The 12,151-nt window shown below is 40.6% G+C and overlaps 1 protein-coding gene across 3 annotated transcripts in view; it reads right to left on the bottom strand.

The window, feature by feature from the left end:
• The window catches only part of LOC114031434 (solute carrier family 22 member 3-like), a 192,438-nt gene extending 180,614 nt beyond the window's left edge, over window positions 1-11,824 (bottom strand). For all 3 annotated transcript variants that reach the window (XM_027846509.1, XM_027846506.1, XM_027846508.1), the window contains exon 1: window positions 11,217-11,824. In XM_027846509.1, coding sequence (XP_027702310.1) covers window positions 11,217-11,666 — 450 coding nt within the window. In that variant the 5' untranslated portion in view covers window positions 11,667-11,824. The remainder of the gene's footprint in view (window positions 1-11,216) is intronic.
• Window positions 11,825-12,151: the final 327 nt, after the last annotated feature.

The raw sequence follows: 12,151 nt of genomic DNA, 5'->3' as shown, positions 1-12,151 counted from the left end.
TATTTTTCATTAGCATCCACTGAAATTTCCATTTCAGTATTTTCATTCAATCATGAGTATCACAGTTTAAGACAGACAGTGGTAAGATGGAGATTGTTCAAAGGAGAGCAGCCAGGATAGTGAAGGCCTTTGTGTCTGTTTCATATAAAGAAGAAAAACCTGGGGATGTTTAGCTGGAAGTAGGGAAGACTCAGCGTGGGCATGATAACTATTTTCAAGTACAGGAATGGCCAACCTGTGGGGAAAAAGATTAGACTTGTTTCTGGTTGGCCTCAAAGAAGGTAGAACCAGGAATTAAGGGTGGAAATTGTGAAGAAGCTAATTTAGGCTTAATGTTGGAAGAAATTTCTTAATCAGAGATGTCCAAAAGTGAATTGGGCCGCCTCAGAAGACTGTGGGCTTCTCCACCATTCTCCTTCCCCCAAGGTCTTCCAGAAGAGGTTCCCTTCTCAAGGATGTCCTTTCATGTATCAGTTATACTGCTACAGTGGTTGTCCTTTGTTCTCTCCAAGAGGACCAAAATGACATCACTATGCTAGAGTCAAGTTACAGTTCGTCTAGCTGTGGCCGATCAGACCAATAGGAGCTCAGAACACTGCTACAGGTCAGCCACAAATAGTCCATGTGAACATTTGGGGTGAATTCTCTAAATTTGCGCATCTCGAGTTTCTTTTGAGCTACTTCAATTCTGCTTTGCTTATAGAGCACAGCACCTTCTCAATTACACTGGATGGCAACTAAAGTCCCTTCCATCACTAAAATTCTGCATTTCTCTTATCTGTTTGACAAAAAACATAACAAAGGGATTCATCTCTCAAAAACAACTTGCCTGACATTAATTATGAAAATAAACACAATTAAATTTATGAACTGTTTCCCCTGAAACTTTCCAATGCCCCCAAGTCTACACTCAATCTTCAGAATAGGAGGCTTTGGCCCTTACTCTTCTCTGTTTATTTTTCAGGGGCAACAATTTATGGCATCAAAATCCCCATAATATATTACCAGCTTGGGCCACACATGTTTCCTTTCATCTTGTGCTGTCGCTTAACCTTTCCAGCTGGCAATCACTCTATGAAATCAGAGCCGTCCTGTGCGTATGCTGGACATAAGCAACAACAAAAAATGGTAGTCAGGACGTGGGATACTGTCAAATAGGGATGGGGGAGGAAGACAGCAAAAGGGTGTAGTACCCTTGGAGAGAAGCCTGGATTACTCATCATGGAAGGGATACATGCTGGTTTATGTAAGTGTGGACCTCATAAAGGACATTTTTATCATCTTTTAGGGAGGTCGAAGTGAATACTAAGTTTTATTAAATTAAGTTTTATTAAATTACAAGGATATGAACTATTGTCCCAGTAACCTGATACTGCCCTACTGCTGAAACTGGCAAAAATCAAAGGATCATAAATACCAAATATTATACTATGTGTCATCTCCTTTGATGGAGAGCCAATGCTTTACCCAGTTCCCTCTTATTTGCCCGCAGTAGGCCCTCTAAGGCTCAGGGCTACTTAGAGCTAGATTCAGTCTTTGCTACGACACACACTCCTCACAATTCTATTCTTCAACTTGAAAAGAAAACTGCCTAGTCTTCTCATTTTGGACATTACTATGCTGGTGGTATTTCAAACTTATCCTCCTTAATGGAGGATTAAGAAAAAAACACAATCAACTCTGCCTTTGCAAGGCAATGAGAAAAGAAAAAAAAGAACTCCCATAACTAGCAAAAAAAAATGTTTCAGGGAAAGAAATTTCATAAACTGCAATATGTTAAAGTAATGGAAATACATTGCTTTTATTTTTCATGAAATACAACAGTTTTTTTAAATAGCTCAATATACAGCTGATAACAAAAGAATATTCACTTAGCCATAAAGAATAAAATCTCTGTGAAACTAAGAGAAATTTAGAGAGCAAGAATGATTCCTGTAAGCAGAAGCAGGAAAACAATATATACAATGACCACAATGATGTAAATGGAGAGAAAAACAACAAATACAAATAAACAAACAAACAAAAACCCAGAATGCTGTGTAATTGTAATACCCTGGAGAAGTTTTGAAAAATACACCTTCCCCCATTCTTTTCAGAGATGTGTTAGGGAGAGGTCAGAGGTGGGGAGGGTGGAATATTGCATCTGTTGTCAGACACAGCTGATGTGTTTGTAGGGCTGGTTGAATTATTCCTCCCTACCCCTAACCCCAACACTTTTGTTGTTGTTCAATCATTTTAGTCATGTCCGACTCTTTATGACCCCATTTGGGGTTTTCTTGGCAAAGATATTGCAGTGGTTTGCCATTTCCTCCTCTAGCTCATTTTACAGATGAGGAAACTGAGGCAAACAGGGTTAAGTGACTTGCCTAGGGTCACACAGCTAGGAAGTGTCTGAGGCTGGATTTGAACTCAGGTCTTCCTCACTCTGGGCCTGGTGTTCTATCCACTGGGCCACCTCCTTGCCCTAACACCAACATATTTTCTTTTAACATCCTGTGTTTATCAGGGATGGCTTGCTTTCAGAGGGGGGTAGGGAGGAGGTAGTCAAAAATTAAGGTAATGTCAAAAGGTATCAATAAAAATAACTATTTTTTAAAAGAACCAATCTATAATCATCATTCTACATAATAATAGCTAGCATTTATACAGTGCTTTAAGGTGTGCAAAATGCTCTTTACAGTTTATTTGATTTGACCCTTACAACTACGCTGTGGGTTATAAAATAGGCTGAGTGACTTACCCAGGGTCACAAAACCACTAAGTGTTTGAGGAAGAATTTAAACTCAGGTCTTCCTGACTCAAAGTCCAGGCATCTTATCTATCAAATGCAAATATGTGAAAACTATTGCTGTTGCAGTAAAACCGGGTATGAAAGGTGTAGGAAGAAGAGGTTTAAGCAATGAAAATAGAACCAATGCATGACTGGAATAAAATAAAAGCGAACACTTTTTTCCTGTTTCCTTAAACCTTCAACTATTCTTTCTCCTTAACCTACTTCATCCTTCAACCTAACCCCAACATTCAGATCAGATTCATCATCAATGATAGCAATAGTAACTATTATTTTAAGGGGTACAAGGAATTGGATCGAGGGGCAAGAAAGGGGGCAAAAGTTGCCAGGTCTGCTTTCTTCCCTTCAGTGTTGCTAAGTGCTTTATTGTAGCTTATGGAAACTTCAAGATAATTTGCATGGTTCTAGTGCTAGCTGCCAGGGACGTAATAAGAACTGAAAGGACTTTACTCACAATAACTTAAAAATTAGAAGAAGTATCTGCATGGCAGGGTTGGGAAACAAAAAGTAGAGTTTGACCTTTTGTGTGTATGTATTGTAATCACTCTCTGCCCCTCTCATTTGGAGGGTGGAACCATAAATGCCTCCATTTAAGGAGGGAAGCAGAACTGAAACGTCTTCTAACACATTACCTCATTTCCCACCTGAGTGGACTTTTTGGTTTCTCATCCGTGTTCCGCGCCCCCCCCAATTCCTTTTCAGTTTTCTTTTCTGTGTTATCTTCCCTCGTTAATTAGATTATAAGCTGTTTGAGGGCAAGAATTCTTTTTCATATTTGTGTTCTCCGTATTTAGCACAGTGCCTGACACATAGTAGGTGCTTAATAAATATTTATCGACTATTATTGACTGACTGTGTGAGGCTGGAAGATCAGACTACAAATGAGTTACACATGAGTTGATTAAACCTAGGCAAATTGGTCAAAGAGTATTACAAAATAGTCTCTTTGAGGACAAAGAAGCCCCAGCAACAGGAATAACTCCAAAACATGATAGCATGAGCATGGCAAGGAAACCCAACAGCAAATAATAGCAGCAGGTCAACAGAGAAGCAGCAAAGAGCAGCAAAGAGCAAGGCTGTCTAGTCTAAAGCCTTTTTGTTTGCTGTTCATCCTTTGTTCTCGGAGAAGACCATCTTTCCTGTACTCTTTCCTGGTTGCTAGGAAAAGCCCTAAGAGATATTCCAGCTGGGGCACAACTCTACAAATGTGAATGGTCCCAAGTGTTCCCTCTCCTACCATCAGCATGGGAAACTACTAGGAGACTGTATTCCTTTGTCTAAGGAGTGGGATGGGGGAAGAGATTTCGCTTTCCTATTTACTTTGCTATTCTTAATTTAAAAGCTATGCCATTTGATATATTGTCCCCAGTGCGTTGGTAGATAATGCAAAAGATGGGAGACTGAGTCACATATTATTACCTATAATACTCAGGTTTATGAGATTTATGCTACATTATTACACATGTCCCATGGTGGAAATAGTTAACATAGAAAGTATATAAATAGTGGAAATTGTAGCAAAACTACATGCACTCACTAGCAATCACTGAAGAACAATCTGTGAGTCACCGATTTACTTCAGCATTAAGACAGAGAATACCATACATGAAATGAACTTTTTTACCTCCATTTTTATCATATAAAAAATTTACTTTTATATTTAACAATCTAATTTCAAGGGCACTGGTTTTCCTCTGACAGATACAAATTATGGTCCCTCCATGCCTTAGTGGAGTGTTTCATGAATTGTGGTAGCCAAAAAGTTCATCACCCAAAGGCCAGTCTTTTAGTGATGAGTTTCTTCAGGCTTAGTTTCAGTTGGTCCTAGAGGAAGATTCACAGAGTTTGCTGCTAAGAACATACTTGAAGCCTTTCCCACCACAACTTGGGTTCTACTGATATAATTAAGCCTTCAAGAAGCCAGGGTCACTTCTACCCTTCAATGAGGAGACAGGGGAAGAAGACTTTGATAAGAGAAAGCATCAGATAAGGAATTTACTGAAAACATTTAAATAAGATAACTATTTGCTAAAGATAACAATATTCTGTCAATATTCCTTTGGCAAAGCCTAGTAGTCAGACCTTTGTAGCTTGCACATATTAAAAAAAAATGATCCCTCCATTTGCAATTTGGCCTGAACACCCAAGTCAAAAAGGTTTTGAAGCTGGCCAATAGAATCAATCAAACTGGCGTACTGTAGGGAAAGGTGTTTATACCCTCAACCTCTACCCCCATCTCTTGATTCAGGCTGTGTATAAAATGGAATAATAGCTAGCATTTATATAGCACTTTAAGGTCTGGGGAAAAATAACTTTACAAATATCTTATTTTAATCTCACAACCATCCCAGGAAATATTGTTAGCTCCATTTTACAAATGAAGAAACTAAGGCAGACAGAGATTAAGTAAATTGCCTAGGGTCACACAGCTGTTATGCGTCTGAAGCCAGCTTTGAACTCAGAACTTTCTGACACCAGACCCATGGCTTTAAATTGTCTTCTCTGCTGCTAATGCAAAAGTCTCTAACTAGGTGACCTAGAATGTTGATAATGAATATTATAGAGGAAGGTGTTTAAATATCCAGTTTGCATCCACGTGTTATCAGCATCAAGATGAGCATTTTCTTATTGTACCATTCTTCAGCCAGATTCACTTCATCTTTGTCTTGTTTATTAGGAGACAGAGATTAAAGTGAGTATTAAATATGAAGCAAAGTTTGAAGTGACCAGGTGTGTTTAATGAAAACCAAAACATCTCTGTAACCCATGCTTCCTGCCCCCCCCAAAAAACCTCACCCCATTTAATAAGACAAAGTCTGTCAAATATTTTATGGAAAAAAACCCATTCCAGGTTTATAAAATCCACATCCACATACCTAAGTTCATTCATTTGTGAAATACCCATTCATTGTCATTAATAGAGGCAGCTAGGTGGCACAATGGATTGAGTGCCGGCCCCGGAGATGGAAAGACTTGAGTTCAAATCCAACCTCAGACACTTACTAGCCGTGTTACCCTGGGCAAATCACATCCCCTGTCTGACTCAGTTTCCTCAACTGTAAAATGAGGATAATAATAGCACTCCTCCCTCCCCCAGGGTTGTGAGGATCAAATGAGATATTTGTAAAGCACTTAGCATAATGCCTGGTACTTAATAGGAGCTAAATAAATACTTGTTTCTTGACCCCCCCCCCCCCCCCCGTTCAGTAGTCTGTCAACAATTTTAACCCAACTTTTAGAGAGCAACAAATATCCTTAGTCCCTGAAAGATTTTAGGATATTCACTTTAAATGATAACTAGGCTGAAAAAATTAAGTCCTGCCCTTAAAATCATCTTTGTATCAGGGTCGAAGAAGATAATAGAAAGGAGTTCACAATCATAGACTTTGTAGAGCTAAAAGCACTTCAGAGGACATCTAGTCCCACTCCTTTTTTTTTTTTTTTACAGATAGGGAAACTGATAGAAAGATTAAGTTACTTGCACAAACTCACACAGTTGGTTAGTGGTGGAGGGAAGGCTAGAACTCAGGTCTCCTGAGTCCTATCTAGTGTTCTTTCCATTACCCTGTTGCCTAATCATGCCCCAATAAAAGGACTAAAGTATAGGTCAGAGAATTTTCCAAAAATAGCCTCCATTCTCATTGCTTTTCCCTTTCTACTTTTTATTTTCCAAAACAGGATTCTAAAAATTAGTTAGGCTGGGCTAATTCAATTCATCAAATATTTATTATGTACCTACTGTGTGCTAATCATGGAAGACATCATTTAAAAAAAAAACAGCACCATCATTTTGGTAGTAGTTTGATGGGAGATCTAAGCAAGGCATCCTAAAAAAAAATATGAAGTAGAGTATACAAAAAGTAAAAGCGTTAGAGTTAGTTCTTCTTTTTTTGGAATGTGTAACAATGATTTCAAATAACCTGTGTTATTTAGATGTAGGTTTTTGATTAGATTGTCTGCTCACAGTTTTTCAAGCCTCCAACTGGCACCTCTGGGACGCATTAGGCCACACAAAAAGAAACAAAACTTTTTTTTTTAAATCTGTGTTTAGTTTCTCTTATAGTCAACTCCAAGATAAGTAACAACATCATTAAGCAATAAATGTTAGTATTTATCCCTAGTGCTCATGAACAAATGCTTAATCATATTTCTTTTTGAAAGGTCTCCCCAGAAACTTTTTAGATGTGGTCTTATCCCCTCAAAATAAATATGTAGGTAGGAAAGGGAACAGATATGGGAAAAGGGAAAGGGAAAAGAGGAAGAAAGAAAGAAGGGAGAGAAGAAATCTTGAAACTAATTTTTAAATGTTTTTATTTTTATTTTTATATTCTAGTTTGAATAATATTATGTAATGTAATCTTCTGAATTTCTGAGAGGCAAGCCTTCCTTCTTGCCTCTCACTGATCCCCTAAGACTGTATGTCCAGCTGCCCTTGGAGGATCCCTAATCTGACATCACAGATGTACTCATGAGCTGTGGAGCAGCTGAGAAGAGCCTTTTCTGTACTCTGAATGTCAGTACATAAAAATGATTGCTCCAAACAAACAGCCTTTCCCTTTTGCTTCCTTCCCTGCTCCAAGTCATATCTGCAAATGAGGATATTCAGTGTATGAAAAACACAGCCGAGGCTACTGAGTGTTCACCTGTTACACTAGTGGGGAGAAGAGGAAAGGGGGCTGGGATGGTGCATTCTCCATTCCCCTTCTTTCATAAACATGGAGAGGTGCATTCTGCCAGGGAATGACAATTCATCAACTCAACTTGGTTTGTCTCTTGGTGGATAATCAGTTGAGCAGAGACAATCAGTGTCTCTATTTTTGAAGAGTCACAGGTGTTTGGTTTTGGGGGTAGGAGTAGGAGGGGTCTCATCGCTGAAAAAACAAGATCAGGGCTGGCCCTATACAAAACAGTAAAAAAACAGGTGAACTGTGTCTTTGGCACAGACTCTCTGACCTTTCCTTTTTGTTTTCCTCTTCAATGCCCCTCCCCCTCTCCAGGCACCCAGTGCCTTCATCCTCTTTTCTCCCCACAATCCTTTCACTCTCAGATCAAAGATTCCTAGAGATATTTACATTTGAACAGGAATCAGAGCCTTAAATCAATAGGCTGGAAGATAAATTCACAGATGATTTCAGAGACTTCTGCTCTTGACTATTTCTTGAAAATCCACTGCTGCTTTCTCAATGAACTAAGAACCTAGGTCCCTTAATAAACTCAAACTTAATGGAAACTAATCAAGTATATTCCTTTTAAGTTGTAATTAACTCCTTCAGTTTGAGTGAAAGTTAAATGTAAAACCTGAGTCTTTCAGTGGTCACCTAAGCACACAAAAGTGCCTTGCCTCAAAAGTAACAGTAAAAATAATAACAATAAAAGTACCTCTGGATCTACCTACATTAACCACAAGTGTCCTCATTAACAGAAAGAAAACATTGAGAAAGGTACAGAAAACAGTGATGTCAAGCACATAGCTAAAATCTTTAGTAGTTCAAAATACTATAAACAATAATTTCAGAAAATAATTTTCTTACTTGAAACTCATGTGGAGTATATGGACACTAAACTTTTTAAGTGAACATGTGAAAATAAAAATTCATTTGAATTACAATTGTCTTCATAAACTATCTTTCTATCATTGGTACATGAATTGGCTGAGGTCAAAGGTTGAACAAAAATATAGCTACACAAATTATCAAAAATGGCCACAATAACCAGCCAAGTCTAATCCAGTATAAATAAAAGCTTTAAAACACTCTTAATCTAATAAACGCTACACATTTTTCATATGGATTCTTTACCTTCACTACCCACAGGTTGTACAGCATATACATTTTCTTTTCATTTGAAATTATCTTTAGAGCTTGTCTGTTTCATATGGAACAGTAGCATGGTTTAGACTTCTGAACTTGGGCTTAGGAAAGTCTAGATACTCATGCTTAAGGACAATGATAACCTCTCTGAGCCTCAGTTTTCTCATCTATAAAATAGGGATAATTATGCTTGTAGTACCTACCTACAGGGTTGTAGTATGGCTCTATTAGGAAATATAAACTACTTTGTGACAAGTAAGGTGTGTAAAATGATTAGTAAACTTTAAATCATTATATAAACATCAGCTATTATTATAGAGACAAGAAATCAAGGATGGAAATGATATGTTTTTCTCTTGATGTACTATGTTATCATAACTGGTGCTTAGTTAATACTTTCTGATCATCTGTTCACCCTTTCTTATTTTGTCTTCTCCTGACAAATGTCATCTTCTATACCTAATTATGGGTGTCAACAAATACCTCATACTCTATCTGGTGACTTTTTATCAGGGGATATTTCAACGCCTATAGATTTTTAACAGCAGGATGCCTTTTTTCTGAGGACCTCCTTATCAGTAATTGTCCTAAGGATGAGGACTACCGTGTTACAAAAGGCACAGGAAAGGGCAGTCCTAGCCTTGCCACAGATTACTATAGGCAATGTAAACTATCAAATCCTCCGGAAAACCATCCACAAAACAGGATTATTACTTTCCTAAAAATAGCATCTTCCTGTCAACTAGTAGCAATAAAGTCAAGTCAGATTCAGTAGATCCCTCCTATTAATTTTCCATGTGTAAGAGAAAGAGAGAAATCAAACACTCTGGTTCAGGATTTCAGCTTTCCCTTGGAAGCAATGATGAAAACTGTCTAGCTTTTAGCTGTTGCTTCTCTATTACAAAACTTCTCAGAAGTTTTTAGCAGGCAGTATCCTGTAGTGGAAAGAACAGGACCAGCAACCTGTGGGGAAGCCTCCTGGCTTTATCAGGTGAGAGCATTTGAACAAATGACTCCATTTCTCTGGGTCTGTTTCCTTCTCTATAAAAGGAGGTAATAACACTTACACTACTTACCTTTCAAAGTTGTGGGAAAAGCGTTTTATAAATCCTGCACTACTACATACTAGTGAGCTATTATGCAAATTTCTCAACCCAGGATTAACTGTAATATGCTAAATCCTCTTCCATTTTGGATGCAAGAAGTCAAGCATATAAATACACACATACAAAGTAGACAATATATCATCTATGTAGTATCCATCTGATTATATATATATAATGCATATCTATATAAAATAATTTACTATATACACTATACACAAAAGGCAGCGCAGCATACTGGAACCCAAGCTGGACTCAGATGAGGAACACCGGGGCTCAAGGTCCCATTCTGCCATTTATTAGCTGTGTGACTTAGGACAAATCACTTAATTTCTTTGACCCTCATTTTTATCACAGGTAAAATGCTCTAATGCCTATGCTATGGAACTTGCAGGGTTGTTGTAAAAAGCGAAGGAAGTGAAGTAGGTGAGCTAAAGGCTTTCTAGCAAGTACATTTCCCAAAATGTCTGATGGAAAAGGAGGTAAGGCCAGGTAACTAAAGTCCCTATGGTATAACAGGTGGATTAACACTGGTACTCAACCAGGTTAAAAGTCTTAGAAGAAATCTTCCCCTACATTTAGAATTGATCCTTTGCAAAGAACTCATGGTAAGACAGTAATAAAAACTGCCAAGGCATGGACGTATTGTGACAGATAGAACTCTTGCAGTGTCCTTCTAGGAGATCCACTGAAGTATACATAAATACATAAATACTATGGAAGCCACAAATAAACCTGCACTGAAGGTTGCATTTGTAATGGTGTCCACTCCTTCCAAAATGACGGGCCATAGCCGCATTTCCTCTAAAACACCTAAATTAACTGAGAATGGTAAGATTTCATCAGATTTTTGGTAGGAATTGAGGGTGGTATAAGACCACTGCTGTTGGTCTCATCACTTCATCACCAAGGTTCACCTCTATTGCAGCAAATAAAGTATCTTTCTCACTAACATCCAAAAGCGAAAACCACAAAGAATAAGATGAGTAGTCTCACAGGTACTTTAGGCTTATCACCTTCCTTCACCTAGTAACAATTTTGGAGCACCTCCAAGTCCAGTCACCTCACTTCTATCCCTCAACTCCACTTACCTTCAGCCAGCAACCCTTCCTCTTCAGACCCTCAGTACACTGAACACTTCTCCCTCCAATTCCCTTAAAAATCCAGGAGGAAAGGGAGCCAGGCCTCATTTCTCTTAAGAATAATAGCTAGCATTGATCTGATGACGGAAAGCTTGAGGAGCACTTTAACTACGTGATCTCATTTGATTCCAAGGTAGGTGCTATGATTATTCCCATTTTACAGAGGAGACAACTAAGGCTCAGAGAGCCCAAGGCCACCCAGCTAGTACGTGTCTGAGGCTCATTTGAACCCAGGTCCTCCCGATCGCAAGTCAAGCTCTGTGCACTTCCCTGCACTTGTTCGGTCGAGGGAACGACCACAGAGGGTGCGGGAGGTCCATGACTATAATGCCTAGCCCTGACGCCAGGGCAGCGTCCTGTGCCCACTTACCTCGCTGACAATGCTGGTGTGGGACTGGCTGTACTTCCAGTTGCCCTGGCAGGGGACCAAGGGCGCCGTGCGGTTGGGGAAGGAGGAGAGCGGGTCGCTGCAGCTGAGACCCCCCGCCGCAGCGCCGGCGGCGTCCGCCGCGCTGCTCCAGTTGGCAGCTTCCAGCTCGTAGCGCTCACAGCGCCCGTCGGAGCGGACTCCCGACTCCGGAGCGCTCCGGGGGGGAGCCGTGCGGTTCCATTCCTCCTCGGGGCTCCAACCGCAGCGCTCAGCCAGCTCCGCGGCGCTGGGACCCCGGCACCAGTGGTGGTCCGGGCCGATGCCCAGGAAGACCACGCTGACGAAGAGGAAGGCAAAAGTGATGCCCGTCAGGCACATCAGCAGGAACACCCGCCTCTGGAAGCGCCCAAACTCGCCCGCCTTCTGCAGCACCTCGTCGAAGGAGGGCATGGTGCAAAAGAATTCAGCCTCCTCCTCTTCTTCCTCTTCCTCTTTCTTCTCCTCCTTTTCTTCTTTTTCCTCCTCAGCCGCTTCTTCTTTCCCTTCCTCCGCTTCCCCAGGACCCGCGTGGCTACTGTGCACTCCCAACCGCCGCTGCTTCGCCTCCAACTTTGGTATAATTCCCCCGCGCCCCCCTCCCCCACCCTTTGGGTGCAACTCTGCTGCCCGGAGGCCGTTTCCTACAAGTGATCCCCACGCACCCAAGTCTTTTCTTTCCCACCCCCTCCCACCTCCCACCGCGTCCCTCCCTCACAACTCTGGCATCGTGCCAAGAACCAAGTCTCTTTCTCCCTTTCCCACACCAGCAGCCCACAGCCTTACCTTCTGGGGTGGGCACAGAAACCGGGCAGAGGCAGCGTCAGGTGGCCAGCTTAAAGGCGCAGCTGCTGCCCTGGATACTGAATGCTCGAAGAGGTGGGAGGCGGGGAATGGGG

Source organism: Vombatus ursinus, unplaced genomic scaffold (genome assembly GCF_900497805.2).
Source record: "Vombatus ursinus unplaced genomic scaffold, bare-nosed wombat genome assembly UNPS02015175.1, whole genome shotgun sequence".
NCBI lineage: Eukaryota > Metazoa > Chordata > Mammalia > Diprotodontia > Vombatidae > Vombatus > Vombatus ursinus.
The sequence above is the reverse complement of the archived record's forward strand: the minus strand, read 5'-3'. Positions and strand labels throughout refer to the sequence as shown.